The following is a 26,230-nucleotide window of genomic DNA, read 5'->3' as shown; positions in this document are numbered from 1 at the left end:
AACACATGAATCCCATTCATGAAATAAACAGTCTGGCAGGTCATTTCTTCATAATGAACGTCTGTTCAAAGACTAAGAAACATCTTCAGTCAGAGCTGCGAGAATGATGGGGGTTGTTTAGAAGATATTCAGTAAACACAATGGAACGTTTGAACTGCTATGTTCTTTCTAGAATTAGAATGGCAAAAATATTGTTTATAGAATTGTAGAACTTCAGAGGCATTCTTTAGAACATTAGAATGTTAGAACGTTAGAAGGCATTCTTTAGAACATTAGAATGTTAGAACGTTAGAAGGCCTTCTTTAGAACATTAGAATGTTAGAACGTTAGAAGGCATTCTTTAGAACATTAGAATGTTAGAACGTTAGAAGGCCTTCTTTAGAACATTAGAATGTTAGAACGTTAGAAGGCACTCTTTAGAACGTTAGAACGTTAGAAGGCTTTCTTTAGAACGTTAGAACATTAGAAGGCCTTCTTTAGAATATCAGAACGTTACAAGGCATTCTTTAGAACATTAGAATGTTAGAACGTTAGAAGGCATTCTTTAGAACATTAGAATGTTAGAACGTTAGAAGGCATTCCTTAGAACATTAGAACGGTAGAACGTTAGAAGGCTTTCTTTAGAACATTAGAACATTAGAAGGCCTTCTTTAGAATATCAGAACGTTACAAGGCATTTTTAGAACAATAGAACGTTAGAACGTTAGAAGGCATTCTTTAGAACATTAGAACGTTAGAAGCCATTCTTTAGAACATTAGAATGTTAGAACGTTAGAAGCCATTCTTTAGAACATTAGAACATTAGAATGGTAGAACGTTAGAAGCCATTCTTTAGAACATTAGAATGTTAGAAGGCATTGTTTAGAACATTAGAATGTTAGAACGTTAGAAGGCATTCTTTAGAACATTAGAATGTTAGAACGTTAGAAGGCATTCTTTAGAACATTAGAACGTTAGAAGCCATTCTTTAGAACATTATAACATTAGAAAGCATTCTTTAGAACATCAGACCGTTGGAAGGCCTTTTTTAGAACATTAGAACGGTAGAAGGCATTGTTTAGAACATTAGAATGTTAGAACGTTAGATGGCACTCTTTAGAACATTAGAACGTTAGAACGTTAGAAGGCTTTCTTTAGAACGTTAGAACATTAGAAGGCCTTCTTTAGAATATCAGAACGTTACAAGGCATTCTTTAGAACATTAGAATGTTAGAACGTTAGAAGGCATTCTTTAGAACATTAGAATGTTAGAACGTTAGAAGGCATTCCTTAGAACATTAGAACGGTAGAACGTTAGAAGGCTTTCTTTAGAACATTAGAACATTAGAAGGCCTTCTTTAGAATATCAGAACGTTACAAGGCATTCTTTAGAACATTAGAATGTTAGAACGTTAGAAGGCATTCTTTAGAACATTAGAACGTTAGAAGCCATTCTTTAGAACATTATAACATTAGAAAGCATTCTTTAGAACATCAGACCGTTGGAACGTTAGAAGCCATTCTTTAGAACATTAGAATGTTAGAACGTTAGAAGGCATTCTTTAGAACATTAGAATGTTAGAACGTTAGAAGGCATTCTTTAGAACATTAGAATGTTAGAACGTTAGAAGGCATTCTTTAGAACATTAGAACGTTAGAAGCCATTCTTTAGAACATTATAACATTAGAAAGCATTCTTTAGAACATCAGACCGTTGGAAGGCCTTTTTTAGAACATTAGAACGGTAGAAGGCATTGTTTAGAACATTAGAATGTTAGAACGTTAGAAGGCATTCTTTAGAACATTAGAATGTTAGAACGTTAGAAGGCATTCTTTAGAACATTAGAATGTTAGAACGTTAGAAGGCATTCTTTAGAACATTAGAATGTTAGAACGTTAGAAGGCATTCCTTAGAACATTAGAATGTTAGAACGTTAGAAGCCATTCTTTATAACATCAGAATGTTAGAAGGCATTCTTTAGAACATTAGAACGTTAGAATGCTAGAAGGCTTTCTTTAGAACATTAGAATGTTAGAAGGCATTCGCTGTAGGTCTAACAGCGGAGCACACCTCCTCAATCTACCACCACCTCTGCTAATGTGGTGGCACAGCAAGAGTGAAAACAGGGAGAGAAAGAGCAGAGAATTGCCTGAAGCTATGAATGTGCTGGCATGAGAGGAAATTATGCTGATCATGACTGGGACTCACTGTGGGGAAGCCTTCTAATTGATTTAGCAGGATCTCTATTGGAATGGAAAATAGGAAATATCCTTCTGACACATTTGGGACCTCCCATGTATGGTCTACGAGTTTATTTTTAATATTTAATTCATTACACTTTAACGTTCAATCTCCAACAACGGCTAAGAAGGTTAAGGTAGTCTTCTCAACACCCTCCCCACACACCTACTCCCCCCCCACCAACACACCTACTCTCCCCTTCCCAACACCCCCAACACACCACCTCTCCCCTTCCCAACACCCCCCCACACACCACCTCTCCCCTTCCCAACCCGCCCCCCCCACACAGCTACTCTCCCCTTCCCAACACCCCCCCACACACCACCTCTCCCCTTCCCAACCCGCACCCCCCCCACACAGCTACTCTCCCCTTCCCAACACCCCCCCACACACCACCTCTCCCCTTCCCAACACCCCCCCACACACCACCTCTCCCCTTCCCAACACCCCCCCACACACCACCTCTCCCCTGGTCTAAAGTAGTGCACTATATAGGGAAAAGGGGCGCATTGGGCCCTGGTCTAAAGTAGTGCACTATATATAGAATAGGGTGCCATTTGTGAGACAAGCATAGAGCTATAGGTAGGGTGAGGCCGGTGTAATCTAGGGCCCCACTCTGCCTGTCCTGCAGTGATGAACAGTGGTGGGGGGTACAGCTGTGACTCCAGTCTCCTCTTCAACCTTGTCCCTCCTCATCAGTCACAGTGAGGAGCAGCTTGGCCGACAACCATGACGCTGTGCAGATTCCACCAAAATACACATCACCACCCCACCCTGTCAGTCAGTCAGTCATCACCCCACCCTGGGTTGTTACTGCTCTTTCTGTCAGACAGACAGTCAGTCAGTCAGTCCATTCAGACAGTCAGTCAATCAGACAGTCAATCAGTCAGTCAGCCAGTCATAGAGTCAGACATTCAGACAGTCAGCCAGCCAGTCAGATAGCCAGCCAATCAGCCAGTCAGACAGTCAGTCAGCCAGTCAGACAGTAAGTCAGCCAGTCAGTTTATTCAGACAGTCAGTCAGCCAGTCATACAGTCAGACAGACAGCCAATCAGACAGCCAGTCAGACTATCAGTCAGCCAGTCATACAGTCAGACAGTCAGTCAATTCAGACAGTCAGACAGTCAATCAGTCAGCCAGTCAGACAGCCAGCCAATCAGACAGTCAGCCATTTAGTCTATTCAGACAGTCAGCCAGTCAGACAGTCAGTCAGCCAGTCATACAGTCAGACAGCCAGCCAGTCATACAGTCAGACAATCAGACAGCCAGTCAACCAGTCAGTCAGTCTATTCAGACAGTCAGTCAGTCAGTCCAGTCAGCCAATCAGACAGTCAGTCAGCCAGTCAGACAGTTAGTCAGACAGTCAGTCATACAGTCAGCCAATCAGACAGCCAGGCAGCCAGTCAGACAGACAGTCAGTCATTCAGTCAGTCAGTCCATTCAGACAGTCAGACAGACAGTCAGTCAGCCAGTCCATTCAGACAGTCAATCAGACAGTCAGTCAGTCAGCCAGTCATACAGTCAGACAGACAGACAGTCAGACAGACAGTCAGTCAGACAGTCAGTCCATTCAGACAGTCAGTCAGCCAGTTCGCCTGTCAGTCAGCCAGTCCATTCAGACAGTCAGCCAGTCAGTCAGCCAGTCAGAGAGGCAGTCAGTCATTCGGACAATCAGTCAGTCAGCCAATCAGACAGTGAGCCAGTCAGTCAGCTAGTCAGACAGCCAGTCAGACAGTCAATCAGTCGGACAGTCAGTCAGTCAGACAGTCAGTCACTTAGACAGTCAGTCACTTAGTCCTCTCTGCTCTCTCCTCTTTCTCCCAAGCAGCTTCCTTTTTAAAGCCTGCCATGTCACATCACAGTGATGATCAGTGTAACCAAACGCTTTCACAATGAACTAGCTGTGTCACTTTGCTTCTGAATTTTTGCGAGACAAGTAAACATATGTAAATATACAGTCCTTGCTGCCGTATATTTACTGTTTCTGGCTTCTGGCTTCTTTTCCCTACGCACGGAGTCTCTCTCTCTCTCTCTCTCTCTCTCTCTCTCTCTCTCTCTCTCTCTCTCTCTCTCTCTCTCTCTCTCTCTCTCTCTCTCTCTCTCTCTCTCTCTCTCTCTCTCTCTCTCTCTCTCTCTCTCTCTCTGTTCTAACTCTTCTTCTTTTCGTTCTCTTTTTGTTTCAACCTACCTGACTGGGGAGATGAAATATTATTAGCTGGTGGAGCTTGACGTTCATTTGGTGTTATCAGCACTTGTTTAATGGGTAGCTAATAGGATTAATGGAATACCCTAATGAGAGAGGGGGGAGGGGGCAGTCTTCAGATGCTGCTGTATTCATATACGCATGTCAACAGGGATCCACCCGGACTGATCTGCTGACTGGAACATTAAAGGAATGGACAAGGGTTCTTTATTGTACTGTGTGGGTTCATTAAAGAACAATCCCCAACCAGAGTTATATTCCCAGATATAACACACACACCAACCGTTAACTTCATTACGTACTGACATTGAAACTTTAGTCTGCCTTCTTCTTAAAACAATCTATGTCAATTGAATTATTTGAGTTAATTCACTATGTTTGGTGAATGAGAAGACATTTTAGGTCCCGAGAATAGTCAAAGGAGTTACTCCGGATGCTTGCCTTGGTATTGGATTCTCTAGGATCTAAACATTTGCACTGAACTGCTATGTTGCCCTGGGAGTAGACGTTTAATATCATTGCAAGGGTGACTCCCCCCTGAGTTATGACAAAAGTATTGATCATGTTTCAAAGTCTAATGAGGCAGAATTGCAAGGACACAGCAGAAAATGTAATGGATAATGTAGCAGTCAGCCCACTGTTAGAGGGCAGGACAGGATAGGACAGGACAAGATAGGACTGGACAGCAGGATATGACAGGATAAGACAGGACATGATAGTATAGGACAGGATAGGACAGCAGGACAGGATAGGACAGGACAAGATAGGACTGGACAGCAGGATATGACAGGATAAGACAGGGCATGATAGTATAGGACAGGATAGGACAGCAGAACAGGATAGGACAGCAGGACAGGATAGGACAAGATAGGACTGGACAGCAGGATATGACAGGATAAGACAGGACATGATAGTATAGGACAGGATGGGACAGCAGGATAGGACAGGATATGACTGGACAGCAGGATATGACAGGATAAGACAGGACATTATAGTATAGGACAGGATAGGACAGCAGAACAGGATAGGACAGCAGGACAGGATAGGACAGGACTAGATAGGACTGGACAGCAGGATATGACAGGATAAGACAGGACATGATAGTATAGGACAGGATAGGACAGCAGAACAGGATAGGACAGCAGGGCAGAATAGGACAGGACATGATAGGATAGGACAGGATAGGACAGGACATGATAGGACAGCAGTACAGGATTGGACAGGATAGGACACCATACACAGGATAGGACAGCAGGACAGGATTGGACAGGATAGGACAGCAGGGTAGGATAGGACAGTATAGGACAGGATATGGCAGGACAGGATAGGACAGGATAGGATAGCAGAACAGGATAGGACAGGATAGGACAGCAGGATAGGATAGGACAGGACAGGACATGATAGGACAGGATAGAACAGGATAGGACAGGATAGGTCAGGATAGGATAGGACAGGACAGGATAGGTCAGGATAGGATAGGACAGGATAGTATAGCAGGACAGGATAGGATAGGACAGCAGGACAGGATAGGATAGGATAGGATAGGACAGGATAGTATAGCAGGACAGGATAGGATAGGACAGCAGGACAGGATAGGATAGGACAGATAGTTGTAGTATCCAACCATCCACTACTGTAGTACTTTGTAAAAATCTGTTCTTAGTATGAGTCTACTGTACATGTAAACAAATGAGAAACACCTTTCAAAAGAAATAAACAGTAGCTTTATTCTATTCATTTTAATGAAATAATATCAAATAATATCAAAGATAATATTAAACCCCTATTGGTCGGAGTTTGCCCTTGATATTGTTATTCAGCATGATGTCAAACATGAACACTTTTTAATTTAATGCATGTGAGAATGGTTGAATGGGATGCTGCATCTTTCTGTCTGGTCACTGAAGCTTCTCTAATACTACTGTGAGGAGAAGAGGAGATGGTGTCATGAAGGCTACTGTCACTTCCTGTCATTTGGGTCATTTCATTTCTGATACTGGGAAGTGGGAAAACGGTGATCACACTTGAGTGTGACATTAAAGTTGCCATATAATTGTTTAGTCAAGACCCCCCAAGTAAATGTTTTTCTTTTCCTTGCAAGACGTTTTTAACTGTCGCCTTTCGAGATTTGTCCTTTTGTGAACTGGTGCGTGACTGAGATGCTTCCAGGACCAGATGGATTCATTCTAAAAGTCGAATATGCTTTCTTATAGCTGATTATTCACTATTTTTTTTAAATGTTGAACAAAGCCTGTACCTCTCTGTAAAGCATGGAGAATAGATTTTACACACTGCTAGTAATTAGCCATTATGAGATTGCAAGCTTGGAAGAAAGAAAACAAGTGGTGGTTTAATGTTTGGATCAGGTTTTCAGATCTCAAATAGATCCTTGGCACAGAGGATAAACCCAAGCTTAGGTTGACACAATAGGGATTGCCTTGCGTGCAGAGTGTAAAAACAAGAGGAAGAAAAATAATCCTCACTGGATCCAGACAGATTATAGAGTTTGAATCACCTGTCTACAACAGTTCATGGTCATGCAGAATACTTTCCATCTGCCTTAAAAGAACGATTTCCTTTTCTCCTGACGTTGATAGATTAAAATATCCCCACAAAGACTTGAGCTCTGTGTAGTCGCCATCTCTCATCAATGACACTTGCCAGGTAGAGGAAAGTAGGCAGGCTGCATGCCGCCTGGTTTACAAATTCAATGCGCCTCCGGAGCACAACGAGAAAACCTATCAACACACAATCTTTGTTGAGAAAATACATTTACTATGCACCTTGGAATAACAATTCCTCTGTGTCGACAGGAGAGAACCGGCAGTATGTCAAATGAGCAGCAGATGTCATCTGGGAAGGAGCAAACTTTCTGTTGAACTGATTAGGATCTGAATTATGGCTGAAATAATTATTGAAATGTATGTTTGTGTTAATGTATTTGTTATGTACAGTACCTTATCATTAACAGCCTTTGGATGTAAAAGGTGAGATTGAACAGGTTGAAATATTAAGGTTATTATCAGGTATTTGGTGTTATCTTTTGCATGCCTTATTTATTTTACACACTTACCAAATAAGTGCAATATGGGGACTAATTCTTCTATCTTGAATTGTAATAAGCTGGTTTGTTGTGCTGGATTAGTGAAAAGCCAACCAGGTTTGAAATTATGCATGGCCAACTTCAGTCATGGCAATTTATAAAAAAGGTACTTTCCAGAATAACTGGAAAAGGCCCAGGTACTGTAAAACAATGAATTGCTCACTTCTGTGTGTGAGCCTTTGTGTTTTATATCACTTCGTCCACTAAGTACACTTCCTGTTCCTGTTCTCTTGTGTTGCACCAATTTTGCTGCTCAGTTGCAGGGGTCCCCCCGAGTGGAAGAGGTAAAAAATATAATTTTTTAGATTAATCAAATCTAAAAAAAAAAGAAACAAATATTTTTATATCCCATTTATTAGAACATTTGTTTGAAACACTTACTAGTTGCTTGATAAGAAAATTTAAGCATTTAAGCATTTAAAGCCAAATGATGCAAGCAGATCTAAGCAAGGCCAGTTTAACATGTAGTCTATGCATCTTTCCCTTGTCTGATGTTTTTCATCTTAGTGCATTTTGCTAACCTCACCTTCTGCCTACCGTGAAGAACTATGCCTTGCAACCCTCCTCTACCCCTCCTCTCATCTCTGCATCGCCTCCTCTCCTGCCCGACACGCTATGACGTTCTCCAACACAAACTCGTGCATCCCTCCTTCCTGCTATTGCCTTCAGTATTTTGGCCACCACAATTTTTCCTTCCTTTCCCTGCCGCACACTTACCTGTATAAGTTCTGAAGTGTTGGCAAGTTGTGATACTAGATGTGTTTTTAATTGTTGTTTTCCGCTTTGAGAAAAACAATGTGAGTACTTGCTGTTAGAGTATGTTGTGTTTTAATCATTATCTTTTTTTTTTTATTAGACCCACAAGGCCCCAAAACAGAAGCTTCTCACAAGAAAGGTACTTTATTTTTATTCATCACAGAATAAAGTATGCAAGTCACTCTCTCTCAACGCCACTCAGGCGATCTTCACTTTTAAAGCAAGAAAAAAAGAGAGGAAAAAAAAGAAAACCAAGCACCTTTAAGGTGTCATCTTAAAGGGGATACATGTATTTATTGTTAATGCATAATGCTGTGAGGTGTATCAGTCTGCTGATAGTATGTCTTCAGATTTTTTCCTAAGAGATTATTGTCGAACAGCTGGCAATTAAGAAATGATCTCAAAACATTAGTCCAATATTTCAAGCCTTTTTGTTTTCAATTTATGTTGACGTGGTCTCTTCTGTCTTTTTACTAATTGTTGTTCTGGACGGTAAAGTGTGAATACAAATTTGAAAGTTGCCCAGGAAAATGTTATTTCTCTGTAAAAAATCTAACTTTTTCCCGGATGGTAAGCTTTGCTTGTTAAAGTTTTATGATACATGTGTATAATATTCTGATGTGGAGATATGATCCTATTGTGATGATTATAAGGGATAGCTGGTGCTACAGATCACTCCATTCATTTACAGCCTAAAAGACCTCAATGGCTACCTGACCTGTTTTCCTCCTAACAGCAGGAGATGACCTGCTATACATGACAGGGACTATTAGTAGCCTGTCTGCCTTTTGGCTGAAACGTTGTGTCTGTATTGTAATTAGAATTAATTAGAGAGATTCTTGCTGAGGTTGAAAAGCAACAAGCATGGAATGCATTCATTTATTTGTTTTAATTGAAATTTATCCCTCTATATATTTAACAACATTAACTGTATTTAAATTCTTCTGTTTTTAAACATAATCATATTCGTTTGTGCAACCTGCCAAATGAGATGATTGTATGAATATGGGAAATTGTAAAAGGGATGTCTTCATTATTCATTCTTTTTAATATGCGATATGGACAGCATTACTGGAAGCTGAATGACTTTGATCAACAAAATGTGTGAGTGTGTGAGTGTGTGAGTGTGTGTGTGTGTGTGTGTGTGTGTGTGTGTGTGTGTGTGTGTGTGTGTGTGTGTGTGTGTGTGCGTGCGTGTGTGCGTGCGTGCGTGCGTGCGTGCGTGCGTGCGTGCGTGTGTGTGATTCTACTATAGTCAACAGATAGTCCAGGATTTAAAGCTGCTTAACACGGAGGATGACTTGCAGTTCAACTGCTCTCCTCTCCTGCTATACACACCAACCAAGAAAACAATGTTTTTATCCATAGCTAGCTATGGATTTAATAGAGTGTGATTACTCCTATTGATGTCTCCCAATTCAATTCAATACTAGTGATTGACTCCATATACACCAACCAAGAAAACATGATTTTATCCATAACTATACTGAACAGAAATATAAACGCAACGTGCAACAATTCCATCGAGTTCATATTTATAAGGAAATCAGTCAATTTAAATAAATAAATTTGGCCCTAATCTTTGGATTTCACGTGACTGGGCAGGGGCGAAGCCATGGGTGGGTCTGGGAGGGCATAGGCCCACCCACTTGGGAGCCAGGCCCACCCGCAGATGAGCCAGGCTCAGCCAATCAGAATGAGTTTTTCCCAGAAAAAGAGTTTTATTACAGACAGAAATACTCTTCAGTTTCATCAGCTTTCCGTGGCTGGTCTCAGACGGATGTGGAGGTCCTGGGCTGGCGTGATTACATGTGGTCTGTGGTTGTGAGACCGGTTGGACGTACTGCCAAATTCTCTAAAACGACATTGGAGGAGGCTTATGGTAGAGAAATTAACATTAAATTCTCTGGCATAAGCTCTGGTAGACATTTCTGCCATCAGCATGCCAATTGCACGCTCCTTCAAACATCTGTGGCACTGTGTTGTGTGACAAAACTGCACATTTTAGAGTGGCCTTTTATTGTCCCAGGACAAGGTGTACCTGTGTAATCAAATCAAATGCAATGCAAATAGTCCAGGTAGCCATTTGATTACCTGTTCAGGAGTTTTATGGCTTGGGGGTAAAAGCTGTTGAGAAGCCTTTTGGTCATAGACTTGGGTCTCCGGTACCGCTTGCCATGCGGTAGCAGAGAGAACAGTCTATGGCTGGGGTGGGTGGGGTCTTTGACAATTTTTAGGGCCTTCCTCTGGCACCGCCTGGTGTAGAGGTCCTGGATGGCAGGCAGCTTAGCCCCAGTGATGTACTGGGCCGTACGCACTAACCTCTGTAGTGCCTTGCAGTCGGAGGCCGAGCAGTTGCCATACCAGGCAGTGATGCAACCAGTCAGGATGCTCTCGATGTTGCAGCTGTAGAACCTTTTGAGGATCTGAGGACCCATGCCAAATCTTTTTAGATTCCTGACAGGGCCTTCTAATGATCATGCTGTTTAATCAGCTTCCTGATATGACACATCTGTCAGTTGGATTTATTATCTTGGCAAAGGAGAAACACTCACTGACAGGGATGTTATCAAATTTGTGCACAAAATTTAAGAGAAATAAGCTTGGAAATTTCTGGGATCTTTATATCACCTCATGAAACATGGGACCAACACTTTACATGTTGCGTTTATAGAGTATTTATGTTCAGTATCGATATGGGTTTGATATACTGTGTACAAACTTGAACCATATTTTATATTTTCACGATAGCGACGGACAAGCTTTTTTATATTAGTTCAAACCAAACCTGCTCTAGTGTTTACTGAGCCTAAACAAAGTGCAATCACCTTACTTGTCATTTACAGAGTCAAGCTGAGCTGCCCTGTTTTACCATATCACATGATCAGTTTAGAAGACCCTGTTTCACCATATCACATCACATGATCAGTTTAGAAGACCCTGTTTCACCATATCACATCACATGATCAGTTTAGAAGACCCTGTTTCACCATATCACATGATCAGTTTAGAAGACCCTGTTTCACCATATCACATGATCAGTTTAGAAGACCCTGTTTCACCATATCACATGATCAGTTTAGAAGGCCCTGTTTCACCATATCACATGATCAGTTTAGAAGGCCCTGTTTCACCATATCACATGATCAGTTTAGAAGGCCCTGTTTCACCATATCATATGATCAGTTTAGAAGGCCCTGTTTCACCATATCACATGATCAGTTTAGAAGGCCCTGTTTCACCATATCACATCACATGATCAGTTTAGAAGGCCCTGTTTCACCATATCACATCACATGATCAGTTTAGAAGGCCCTGTTTCACCATATCACATGATCAGTTTAGAAGACCCTGTTTCACCATATCACATGATCAGTTTAGAAGGCCCTGTTTCACCATATCACATGGTCAGTTTAGAAGGCCCTGTTTCACCATATCACATGATCAGTTTAGAAGGCCCTGTTTCACCATATCACATGATCAGTTTAGAAGGCCCTGTTTCACCATATCACATCACATGATCAGTTTAGAAGGCCCTGTTTCACCATATCACATCACATGATCAGTTTAGAAGGCCCTGTTTCACCATATCACATCACATGATCAGTTTATAAGGCCCTGTTTCACCATATCACATGATCAGTTTAGAAGGCCCTGTTTCACCATATCACATGATCAGTTTAGAAGGCCCTGTTTCACCATATCACATGGTCAGTTTAGAAGGCCCTGTTTCACCATATCACATGATCAGTTTAGAAGGCCCTGTTTCACCATATCACATGATCAGTTTAGAAGGCCCTGTTTCACCATATCACATGATCAGTTTAGAAGGCCCTGTTTCACCATATCACATGATCAGTTTAGAAGGCCCTGTTTCACCATATCACATGATCAGTTTAGAAGGCCCTGTTTCACCATATCACATGATCAGTTTAGAAGGCCCTGTTTCACCATATCACATGATCAGTTTAGAAGGCCCTGTTTCACCATATCACATGATCAGTTTAGAAGGCCCTGTTTCACCATATCACATGATCAGTTTAGAAGGCCCTGTTTCACCATATCACATGATCAGTTTAGAAGGCCCTGTTTCACCATATCATATGATCAGTTTAGAAGGCCCTGTTTCACCATATCACATGATCAGTTTAGAAAGCCCTGTTTCACCATATCACAGGATCAGAAGGCCCTGTTTCACCATATCACATGATCAGTTTAGAAGGCCCTGTTTCACCATATCACATGATCAGTTTAGAAGGCCCTGTTTCACCATATCACATGATCAGTTTAGAAGGCCCTGTTTCACCATATCACATGATCAGTTTAGAAGGCCCTGTTTCACCATATCACATGATCAGTTTAGAAGGCCCTGTTTCACCATATCACATGATCAGTTTAGAAGGCCCTGTTTCACCATATCACATGATCAGTTTAGAAGGCCCTGCTTCACCATATCACATGATCAGTTTAGAAGGCCCTGTTTCACCATATCACATGATCAGTTTAGAAGGCCCTGCTTCACCATATCACATGATCAGTTTAGAAGGCCCTGCTTCACCATATCACATGATCAGTTTAGAAGGCCCTGCTTCACCATATCACATGATCAGTTTAGAAGGCGTGAGAGGCTGGAGGGAAAGGAGAGGAGATCTATTTCAACAGAAACATTCACGTCAATTGTAGATCCTATTAGTAGACAGATACTCTGCTAGATTATGCCTATTAGGTTAAACACATGGAATTAGAAAATGAAATAAAAAATATTGAGACCACTTAATGGCAGTTTGTGGCCAGTATATTTAAGTGAGATTTATACAAAACTGATTCACATGTTATTTGATGTATAGTTAATGAAACGTGTATTGGAGTATCTGGTATTTTCACGTTCTTTTTTCGGTTTATTTGAGTATTTTCAAATAGACAGCCCAAGCAAGTACTTTTATTTGAGTATTTGAATGCTTATTTGTAAAAACTAAATAGTCTACCAAATTGTATTTGAGAGTATTTTCAAATACTTATTTCAAATACTATTTTCAAATACCTGGGTTAAATGCATGGACGTGTATTTCGGTCAGTGTATTTGAGAATTTTCAAATACTTTCCCAGTGTATTTCCAAAATACATAAAAATATTAAAATAAAATATATCTGAATATGTATGTAAAAGTAATTGAGATATTTCAAATAGTATTTGAACCCAGGTCTGGTAGTTATAGCCCACAGTTCATTACTGCTGTTTAATATTAAACTGAAGTAGATTAATACTGTGGCATAGAGTGCACCGGTCCCTGTCTGGTTAGTATGTGACATCACCTGTATTAAAAACCGTTAGAACCAGTTCAATATCACCAGTCCACTAGTCCAATATCAGCTGGAATGACCACAGCTTCATTTGATTTGCCCTCTCAACAGAGTGCGTGCCCGTACTCAGTTGATTACTTCAGCCGATGACTGATACAGCGGTGCTCAGTATCATGGTACCCCTAACCTCCCCCTCGCTCTTGTTTTCACTCTCAAGATGATTAAAACACTAAGCAAAGAGCGAACGTCACGACGTCTGCTAAAATCATTGACTGATCCATTTTATGCCTTCCGTCACACTCTCTACCAGCTCCATGCAGTACACCTCGCTCTTGGGCTACGTCTCAAATGGCACCCTATTCCCTATATAGTGCACTACTTTTGACCAGAGCCCTAAGGGCCCTGGTGAAAAGTAGTGCACTATATATGGAATAGGGTGCCATTTGGGATGAATCTCTCTCTCTCTCTCTCCCTCTCTCTCTCTCGCTGGCTCTCTCTGTAATCCACTGGAATAATACCCTAGTCAACTGTTCTGCGTTCGGTATCCCGAGCCACGGCCTGGCTATTGATTAATGTCCTTTTGGAGTCACACTGCTCCAAGGCTGTCATGTCCTCCCATCTGGCCCAGCTAACCCAGGGCCCAGGAAAAGGCTCTGGTAATTTAGTCACCTGTCATTACTTATAGGCATGTGACATAGCAAACTCTGAGTATCTAGGCTCTTATCTGTCTGTACTGGCCATCAGTGCTAGCCATCAAGAGCTTTCAGGGGGACTCCCAAATGGCTTCCAATTCCCTGTATAGTGTACTGCTTTTGACCAGGGTCTGCATAGGGCTCTCGTCAAAAGTTGTGTTCTATTGAAATAGGATGCCATTTTATATGCAGCTTCAGGGCCTCCACCCAGCTAGCTAGCTTCCTACTATATGCAGCTTCAGGGCCTCCATCCAGCTAGCTAGCTGCCCACTATATGCAGCTTCAGGGCCTCCATCCAGCTAGCTAGCTGCCCACTATATGCAGCTTCAGGGCCTCCACCCAGCTAGCTAGCTGCCATCTATATGCTGCTTCAGGACCTCCACCCAGCTAGCTAGCTGCCCACTATATGCAGCTTTAGGGCCTCCATATAGTTAGCTAGCGGCCTACTATATGCAGCTTCAGGGCCTCCATCCAGCTAGTTAGCTGCCCACTATATGCAGCTTCAGGGCCTCCATCCAGCTAGCTAGCTGCCCACTATATGCAGCTTCAGGGCCTCCATCCAGCTAGTTAGCTGCCCACTATATGCAGCTTCAGGGCCTCCATCCAGCTAGTTAGCTGCCCACTATATGCAGCTTCAGGGGCTTCACCCAGCTAGCTAGCTGCCCACTATATGCAGCTTCAGGTTCTCCATCCAGCTAGCTAGCTGCCTACTATATGCAGCTTTAGGGCCTCCATCCAGCTAGCTAGCTTCCCACTATATGCAGCTTCAGGGCCTCCATCCAGCTAGCTAGCTGTCCACTATATGCAGCTTCAGGGCCTCCATCCAGCTAGCTAGCTGTCCACTATATGCTGCTTCAGGGCCTCCATCCAGCCAGTTAGCTGCCCACTATATGCAGCTTCAGGGGCTCCACCCAGCTAGCTAGCTGCCCACTATATGCAGCTTCAGGTTCTCCATCCAGCTAGCTAGCTGCCTACTATATGCAGCTTCAGGGCCTCCATCCAGCTAGCTAGCTTCCCACTATATGCAGCTTCAGGGCCTCCATCCAGCTAGCTAGCTGTCCACTATATGCAGCTTCAGGGCATCCATCCAGCTAGCTAGCTGTCCACTATATGCTGCTTCAGGGCCTCCACCCAGCTAGCTAGCTGCCCACTGACATTCAAATACATTTAATCTAAATAATGAGACATTGAGAGGACCCTGCCCCCCCCCCCCCCTGTATGGAACCTGTCAGGGATGTCCTATCATGCCATTCCATTTCTCCTAAAAGCCTTCTCCTGAATGCCAGCCAGCTCAGAAAAGTTTATCCTTGTAAGTGCACGCTGTTAAAGCAGTGAATGTGATGCATGGTAGGAGAATGTATGGGTGAGGTTTGTAAGACGGAACAACCATTTGTCATGTTGCACAGTCCAATTAAAATGTGACTGACATATTATCTTTGCTGCAGATTGCTGTTGTTGATTTCTCATGAAGCCTATCAACAAGACTGTATTGTTCTTCCAAAGACTGTTTATTATGCACAGGGGATGGATGAAGACTGTTGTCATATATATACAGTATATATACAGTATGTTTACAGTATGTATACAGTATGTTTACAGTATACAGTATATATATACAGTATGTATCACAAATCAAATTAAGCAAAACAACTACACTACTTCAACATACTGTGGGTTTACCACCAGTATTTATTCTTCCATGTTGATTCAGGTATTTGATGTCAGTTTACCCATCTCTAGTGGTATTCCTGACACTTTGACAATGTCCCTCTGCCTCTATCAGCTGTGGTGTCTGCACATAATGAAGAAACAGCTTAGACAATAACACTATAACCTCTCTCTCTCTCTCTCTCTCTCTCTCTCTCTCTCTCTCTCTCTCTCTCTCTCTCTCTCTCTCTCTCTCTCTCTCTCTCTCTCTCTCTCTCTCTCTCTCTCTCTCTCTCTCTCTCTCTCTCTCTCTCTCTCTCTCTCTCCAGCTTGTAGGTATAAAAATGAGTTGAGCATGTGTGGAATATATATTAGCTCAATAAAACCTAAAACCGCTTGGCCAACACTCTATAGGTACCAGGCTTAAAGCTAGATAAATATTTAATGCCTGGAAGCCATTGTATTTCTGCTGATGGCAGCTCGATTGTGAAGTGGTCCATTATAATGTTTGTTTTTTATTCATATAAAAAAATGTTTGAGGCACACTTACATTCCCTCACTCGCTCTCTCTCTCTCTGTCTCTTGCTCTCTCTCTCTCTCTCTCTCTCTCTCTCTCTCTCTCTCTCTCTCTCTCTCTCTCTCTCTCTCTCTCTCTCTCTCTCTCTCTCTCTCTCTCTCTCTCTCTCTCTCTCTCTGTTTCTCTCAAATTCAAGTTCAAGTTGCTTTATTGGCATGAACAAACATTGTGTCAATATTGCCAAAGCAACAACGTATACAGAATACATTGTAATAAAATTATAAAGAATAATAATATAAAATGGTAGTAAATAATAATACAAAGAAAAACAAAGAAAAAATTAACAACAAAATGGTAACAGTCAATAGTGGAAATATAATAAATATAAAAGACTAAACATGGACACTTAGAACTAACTAACTGTCATCTTCAACTTTACATCAGTACTACAACCACCATCATCATTACTACTACTACCATCATCGGTACTACTACTACCATCATCATTACTACTACCATCATCATTACTACTACTACCATCATCGGTACTACTACTACCATCATCGGTACTACTACTACCATCATCATTACTACAACTACCATCATCGGTACTACTACTACCATCATCATTACTACTACCATCATCATTACTACTACTACCATCATCGGTACTACTACTACCATCATCATTACTACTACCATCATCATTACTACTACTACCATCATCGGTACTACTACTACCATCATCAGTACTACTACTACCATCATCATTACTACTACTACCATCAGCAGTACTACAAATACCATCATCATTACTACAACTACCATCATCATTACTACTACTACCATCATCGGTACTACTACTATCATCATCGGTACTACTACTACCATCACCGGTACTACTACTACCATCATCATTACTACAACTACCATCATCATTACTACAGTACCATCATCAGTACTACTACCATCATCATTACTACTACTACCATCATCGGTACTACTACTACCATCATCAGTACTACTACTACCATCATCATTACTACTACTACCATCAGCAGTACTACAAATACCATCATCATTACTACAACTACCATCATCATTACTACTACCATCATCAGTACTACTACTATCATCATCGGTACTACTACTACCATCACCGGTACTACTACTACCATCATCGGTACTACTACTACCATCATCGGTACTACTACTACCATCATCATTACTACAACTACCATCATCATTACTACTACCATCATCAGTACTACTACTATCATCATCGGTACTACTACTACCATCAGCAGTACTACAAATACCATCATCATTACTACAACTACCATCATCATTACTACTACCATCATCAGTACTACTACTATCATCATCGGTACTACTACTACCATCACCGGTACTACTACTACCATCATCGGTACTACTACTACCATCATCGGTACTACTACTACCATCATCATTACTACTACTACCATCATCATTACTACAACTACCATCATCATTACTACAGTACCATCATCAGTACTACTCCCATCATCATTACTACTACCATCATCAGTACTACAACTACCATTATCAGTACTACTATCAGCATCATTACTACAAATACCACCATCATTACAACAGTACCATCATCAGTACTACTCCCATCATCATTACTACTACCATCATCGGTACTACTACTACCATCATCATTACTACTACCATCATCATTACTACTACTACCATCATCGGTACTACTACTACCATCATCGGGACTACTACTACCATCATCATTACTACTACTACCATCATCATTACTACAACTACCATCATCGGTACTACTACTACCATCATCGGTACTACTACTACCATCATCATTACTACTACCATCATCATTACTACTACTACCAGCATCATTACTACAACTACCATCATCATTACTACAGTACCATCATCAGTACTACTCCCATCATCATTACTACTACCATCATCAGTACTACTACTACCATCATCAGTACTACAACTACCATTATCAGTATTACTACCAGCATCATTACTACAAATACCATCATCATTACAAAAACTACCATCATCATTACTACTACTACCATCATCAGTATTACTACCATCATCAGTACTACAACTACCATCATCAGTACTACTACTGCCATCATCATTACTACAACTACCATCATCATTACTACACTACCATCACCGGTACTACTACCATCATCATTACTACTACCATCATCAGTACTACAACTACCATCATCATTACTACTACTACCATCATCAGTACTACAACTTCCATCATCATTACTACTACTACCATCATCAGTACTACAACTACCATCATCATTACTACTACTACCATCATCGTTACTACTACTACCATCATCAGTACTACTACCATTATCACTACTACAACTACCATCATCATTACACTACTACCATCATCATTACTACTACCATCATCATCATTACTACAACTACCATCATTACTACTACTACCATCATCACTACTACTACTACCATCATTACTACTACTACCATCATTACTACAACTACCATCATCACTACTACTACTACCATCATCACTACTACTACTACCATCATTACTACTACTACCATAATCATTACTACTACTACCATCATTACTACTACCATCATCAGTACTACTACTACCATCATTACTACTACTACCATCATCATAACTACAACTACCATCATCATTACTACTACCATCATCATAACTACTAATACCATCATCATTACTACTACCATCATCAGTACTACTACTACCATCATCAGTACTACAACTACCATTATCAGTATTACTACCAGCATCATTACTACAAATACCATCATCATTACAAAAACTACCATCATCATTACTACTACTACCATCATCAGTATTACTACCATCATCAGTACTACAACTACCATCATCAGTACTACTACTGCCATCATCAGTACTACAACTTCCATCATCATTACTACTACTACCATCATCAGTACTACAACTACCATCATCATTACTACTACTACCATCATCGTTACTACTACTACCATCATCAGTACTACTACCATTATCACTACTACAACTACCATCATCATTACACTACTACCATCATCATTACTACTACCATCATCATCATTACTACAACTACCATCATTACTACTACTACCATCATCACTACTACTACTACCATCATTACTACTACTACCATCATTACTACAACTACCATCATCACTACTACTACTACCATCATCACTACTACTACTACCATCATTACTACTACTACCATCATCATTACTACTACTACCATCATTACTACTACCATCATCAGTACTACTACTACCATCATTACTACTACTACCATCATCATAACTACAACTACCATCATCATTACTACTACCATCATCATAACTACTAATACCATCATCATTACTACTACCATCATCAGTACTACTACTACCATCATCAGTACTACAACTACCATTATCAGTATTACTACCAGCATCATTACTACAAATACCATCATCATTACAAAAACTACCATCATCATTACTACTACTACCATCATCAGTATTACTACCATCATCAGTACTACAACTACCATCATCAGTACTACTACTGCCATCATCATTACTACAACTACCATCATCATTACTACACTACCATCATCGGTACTACTACCATCATCATTACTACTACCATCATCAGTACTACAACTACCATCATCATTACTACTACTACCATCATCAGTACTACAACTACCATCATCATTACTACTACTACCATCATCAGTACTACAACTACCATCATCATTACTACTACTACCATCATCGTTACTACTACTACCATCATCAGTACTACTACCATTATCACTACTACAACTACCATCATCATTACTACTACTACCATCATCATTACTACTACCATCATCATCATTACTACAACTACCATCATTACTACTACTACCATCATCACTACTACAACTACCATCATTACTACTACTACCATCATCATTACTAATACTACCATCATTACTACTACCATCATCAGTACTACTACTACCATCATTACTACTACTACCATCATCATAACTACAACTACCATCATCATTACTACTACCATCATCATAACTACTAATACCATCATCATTACTACAACTACCATCATCATTACTACTACCATCATCAGTACTACAACTACCATCATCATTACTACTACTACCATCATCAGTACTACAACTACCATCATCATTACTACTACTACCATCATCAGTACTACAACTACCATCATCATTACTACTACTACCATCATCGTTACTACTACTACCATCATCAGTACTACTACCATTATCACTACTACAACTACCATCATCATTACTACTACTACCATCATCATTACTACTACCATCATCATCATTACTACAACTACCATCATCATTACTACTACTACCATCATCAGTACTACAACTACCATCATCATTACTACTACTACCATCATCGTTACTACTACTACCATCATCAGTACTACTACCATTATCACTACTACAACTACCATCATCATTACTACTACTACCATCATCATTACTACTACCATCATCATCATTACTACAACTACCATCATCACTACTACTACTACCATCATCACTACTACTACTACCATCATTACTACTACTACCATCATCATTACTACTACTACCATCATTACTACTACCATCATCAGTACTACTACTACCATCATAACTACAACTACCATCATCATTACTACTACCATCATCATAACTACTAATACCATCATCATTACTACAACTACCATCAACATTACTACTACCATCATCAGTACTACTACCATCATCATTACTACTACCATCATCAGTACTACTACTACCATCATTACTACTACTACCATCATTACTACTACTACCATCATCATTACTACTACTACCATCATCATTACTACTACTACATCACCATTACTACTACTACCATCATTACTACTACCATCATCATTACTACTACTACCATCATTACTACTACTACCATCATCAGTACTACTACTACCATCATCAGTACTACTACTACCATCATCATTACTACTACTACCATCATCATTACTACTACTACCAACATTACTACTACCATCATCATTACTACTACTACCATCATCATTACTACTACTACCATCATTACTACTACCATCATCATTACTACTACCATCATCATTATTACTACTACCATCATTAGTACTACTACTACCATCATCATTACTACTACTACCATCATTACTACTACCATCATCATTAATACTACCATCATCATTACTACTACTACCATCATTACTACTACTACCATCATCAGTACTACTACTACCATCATTACTACTACTACCATCATCATAACTACAACTACTACCATCGTTACTACTACTACCATCATCATTACTACTACTACCATCATCATTACTGCTACCATCATCATTACTACTACCATCATCGGTACTACTGCTACCATCATCACTACTACTACTACCATCATCATTACTACTACCATCATCATTACTACTACTACCATCATCATTACTGCTACTACCATCATCATTACTACTACCATCGTCAGTACTACAACTACCACCATCATCATTACTGCTACCATCATCATTACTACTACCATCGTTACTACTACTACCATCATCATTACTACTACCATCATCATTACTACTACCATCATCATTACTGCTACCATCATCATTACTACTACCATCATCGGTACTACTGCTACCATTATCACTACTACTACTACCATCATCATTACTACTACCATCATCAGTACTACTACCATCATCATTACTACTACTACCATCATCATTACTACTACTACCATCATCATTACTGCTACCATCATCATTACTACTACCATCATCGGTACTACTGCTACCATCATCACTACTACTACTACCATCATCATTACTACTACCGTCATCATTACTACTACTACCATCAACATTACTACTACTACCATCATCATTACTGCTACCATCATCATTACTACTACCATCATCGGTACTACTGCTACCATCATCACTACTACTACTACCATCATCATTACTACTACCGTCATCATTACTGCTACTACCATCATCATTACTGCTACCATCATCATTACTACAACTACCATAATCATTACTGCTACTACCATCATCATTACTGCTACCATCATCATTACTACAACTACCATCATCATTACTGCTACTACCATCATCATTACTACTACCATCATCATTACTGCAACCATCATCATTACTACTACCATCATCATCATTACTACTACCATCATCATTACTACAACTACCACCATCATCATTACTACTACTACCATAATCATTACTGCTACTACTACCATCATCATTACTACAACTACCATCATCATTACTGCTACTACCATCATCATTAAACTGCTGTCACTACCATCACCCTCCTTTTCTCTCTCTCTCTTTAGTTGAAACTATCTGTGTCTCAAATTGGATGTGGAATTGCAACTGTTAAGTAAAGCAGAGAGGAGTTTGATGGTGGATGGGTCTTCCCCATGGTACCTGTGTTTTACAACCCCCAAAGGACGGATGCTGTATATACACAGGGATGTCACCACCATCGTCCATGGGTTACTGCTATACTAAACCACTGCAGAGCAGTGAAAAACCGCATAGCTGCTTGATTTACAGACAGAACTTCATTACACCCATGTTATGGCCCACGAGCAGTAATCAACTCGCTGGCTTTGTGGTTAGAGTGTCTGCCCTGAGATTGGAAAGTTGGGCGTTTGATCCCTGGCCAAATCATACCAAAGACTGTAAAAATGGGACCCGATATGTCAATCCCTGGCACTCAGCATAAAGGAGATAGATTGGGGGCAATAGACTAGTGTCCTGTCCAGGGGGTGTACTTGTACATCAAGCTACCTCCCGATACAGAAGATAGGATCCAGGTAGCCTAGTGGTTAGAGCGTTGAGTCAGTAACTGAAATGTTGCTGGATCAAATCCCGAGCTGACAAGGTAAAAAAATATGTTGTTCTGCCCCTGAGCAAGGCAGTTAACCCACTGTTCCCCGGGCGCCGAAGATTTGAATGTTGATTATGGCAGCCCCCCCGCACCTCTCTGATTCAGAGGGGTTGGGTTAAATGCAGAAGACACATTTCAGTTGAATGTATTCAGTTGTACAACTGACTAGGTAACCCACTTTCATATGAGCCATTCTGGCTTGCACAAGCCAAGGCTTTACCTACTTAGCAGTTATCTTAAGCTGTTAATGAAGGTGTGAGGAGAATACTGAACACTCATTAGTAAAAACTGTGCTGATGAGTAATATTGGGATTGTGGTTTAGAATGGGTCCCTATGGCATGTATGATGCACCGGTCGCTAAATCTATTTCATATATGTCCAATCTTTATTCCAAGAGCGAAAATGAATTGTTCTGCTTAAATTACTTGACTTGCTGCTCTCGTTACTCTTGTATCGTTTTTCCAGTTTAGAAAAATCAATGAGTGGCGTTTTGATAGCTAAGGCCATGGTCATCTCTTAGCAAGGCAAGGTGGGATGTAGCGAAGCGTTAGTTTCATTATGGTTCATTGCTGTTGTCACTTGTTTTTATTAATGAAAGTGGAGTTTTTATTTTTTGATTTATGAAAGTGGAGATTGGAAGGACAGTACACCACAACCTCAGCAGCAAGCAGAGAGACACAAAGCCACTTCCTACCTCTCTCTCTCAATTTCAATTAAATTACATTTAAGGGCTTTATTGGCATGGGAAACACATGTTTCCATTGCCAAAGCAAGTCAAATAGATAATAAACAAAAGTGAAATAAACAATACAAATGAACAGTAAACATTACACTCACAAAAGTTCCAAAAGAATAAAGACATTTCAAATGTTATATTACGTATATACACAGTGTTGTAATGATGTGCAAATAGTTAAAGTACAAAAGGGAAAATAAATAAACATAAATATAGGTTGTATTTACAATGGTGTTTGTTCTTCACTGGTTGCCCTTTTCTTGTGGCAACAGGTCATAAATCTTGCTGCTGTGATGACACACTGTTGTATTTCACCCAGTAGATATGGGAGTTTATCAAAATTGGGTTTGTTTTCAAATTCTTTGTATATCTATGTAATCTGAGGGAATTATGTGTCTCTAATATGGTCATACATTTGGAAGGAGGTTAGGAAGTGCAGATCAGTTTCCACCTCATTTTGAGGGCAGTGTGCACATAGCCTGTCTTCTCTTGAGAGCCAGGTCTGCCTACGGCGGACTTTCTCAATAGCAAGGCTATGCTCACTGAGTCTGTACATAGTCAAAGCTTTCTTTAACTTTCCTCAAAGCTTTCTCTGTTTAGGGCCAAATAGCATTCTAGTTTGATCAGTTTTTTTGTAAATTCTTTCCAATGTGTCAATTAATTATCTTTTTGTTTTCTCATGATTTGGTTGGGTTTAATTGTGTTGCTCTCCTGGGGCTCTGCTGGGTCTGTTTGTGTTTGTGAACAGAGCCCCAGCACCAGTTGCTTAGGGGACTCTTCTCCAAGTTCATCTCTCTGTAGTTGATGGCCTAGTTATGGAAGGTTTGGGAATCGCTTCCTTTTAGGTAGTTGTAGAATTTAACAGCTCTTTTCTGGATTTTGATAATTAGCGGGTATCGGCCTAATTCTGCTCTGCATGCATTATTTGGTGTTTTATGTTGTACACTGAGGATATTTTTGCAGAATTCTGCATGCGGAGTATCAATTTGGTGTTTGTCCCATTTTGTGAAATCTTGGTTGGTGAGCGGACCCCAGACCTCACAACCATAAGGGCAATGGGTTCCATAACTGATTCAAGTATTTTTAGCCAGATCCTAATTGGTATGTCGAAATTTATGTTCCTTTTGATGGCATAGAAGGCCCTTCTTGCCTTGTTTCTGAGATCGTTCACAGCTTTGTGGAAGTTACCTGTGGCGCTGATGTTTAGGCCGAGGTATGTATAGGTTTTTGTGTGCTCTAGGGCAAAGGTGTCCAGGTCTGACAGAAACTGTGCAGAATATCTAGGTGCTGCTGTAGGCCCTCCTTGGTTGGTGACAGAAGCACCAGATCTCTCTCTCTCTCTCTCTCGCTCTCTCTCTCTCTCTCTCTCTCTCTCGGTGCACTGTGCCCAGACCATTATGAATAAACATAGTAAAGCAAATCATTGTGCTCTACAGTATGAGTCACCCTGCCTTGACAGTTACATTACATTACATTTCCCAACCCTTTCAGTCACATGCTGCAAGGAAGGAATGTCAAGAAAATACAAATGATTACATCTACTTCCTCCTCTTTTCTCCTCCTCTTTTCTCCTCCTCTTTCCTCATTTTCTTTCCTTCCGCTTTTCTCCTCTTTTCCCCTCCTCTTTTCACCTCCTCTTTTCCCCTCCTCTTTCCCCCTCCTCTTTCCCCCTCCTCTTTTCTCCTCCTCTTTCCCCCTCCTCTTTCCCCCTCCTTTTTCCCCCTCCTCTTTCCCCCTCCTCTTCCCCCCTCCTCTTTTCTCCTTCACTTTCCTCCTCCTGCTTTTGTCACAAGCATTTCATGCTTTGAAAGTAGACTTCAAATTATTTGGAAGATGTCCTGAGTTATTTTTTTCATGATTACTTATTTTGTCCTTGTGAGTCTGTGATTACTGTATTGATTTTAATTAAATTAAATGATGTACCTCAAAAACAAGATATTTGCTCTGGGGTAAAATGTAATGATTATTTCCTGCGGTTGTATTTGATAGG

At 40.5% G+C, this 26,230-nt stretch overlaps 1 protein-coding gene across 12 annotated transcripts in view; it reads left to right on the top strand.

Moving 5' to 3' along the window:
* The window catches only part of LOC139574805 (glycine receptor subunit alphaZ1), a 96,897-nt gene that overhangs the window by 12,322 nt on the left and 58,345 nt on the right, over positions 1-26,230 (top strand). For 6 of the 12 annotated variants that reach the window (XM_071399706.1, XM_071399694.1, XM_071399705.1 and 3 more), the window contains 2 exons: positions 7,785-7,811; positions 8,384-8,422. The exons of 4 other annotated variants lie outside the window; for them this stretch is intronic. In XM_071399706.1, the coding sequence (XP_071255807.1) occupies positions 7,785-7,811; positions 8,384-8,422 (66 nt within the window). The remainder of the gene's footprint in view (positions 1-7,784; positions 7,812-8,383; positions 8,423-26,230) is intronic. 2 more of the 12 variants (XM_071399698.1, XM_071399701.1) reach the window with 1 other exon arrangement.

Source organism: Salvelinus alpinus, chromosome 4 (assembly GCF_045679555.1).
Source record: "Salvelinus alpinus chromosome 4, SLU_Salpinus.1, whole genome shotgun sequence".
Classification (NCBI taxonomy): domain Eukaryota; kingdom Metazoa; phylum Chordata; class Actinopteri; order Salmoniformes; family Salmonidae; genus Salvelinus; species Salvelinus alpinus.
The sequence above is the reverse complement of the archived record's forward strand: the minus strand, read 5'-3'. Positions and strand labels throughout refer to the sequence as shown.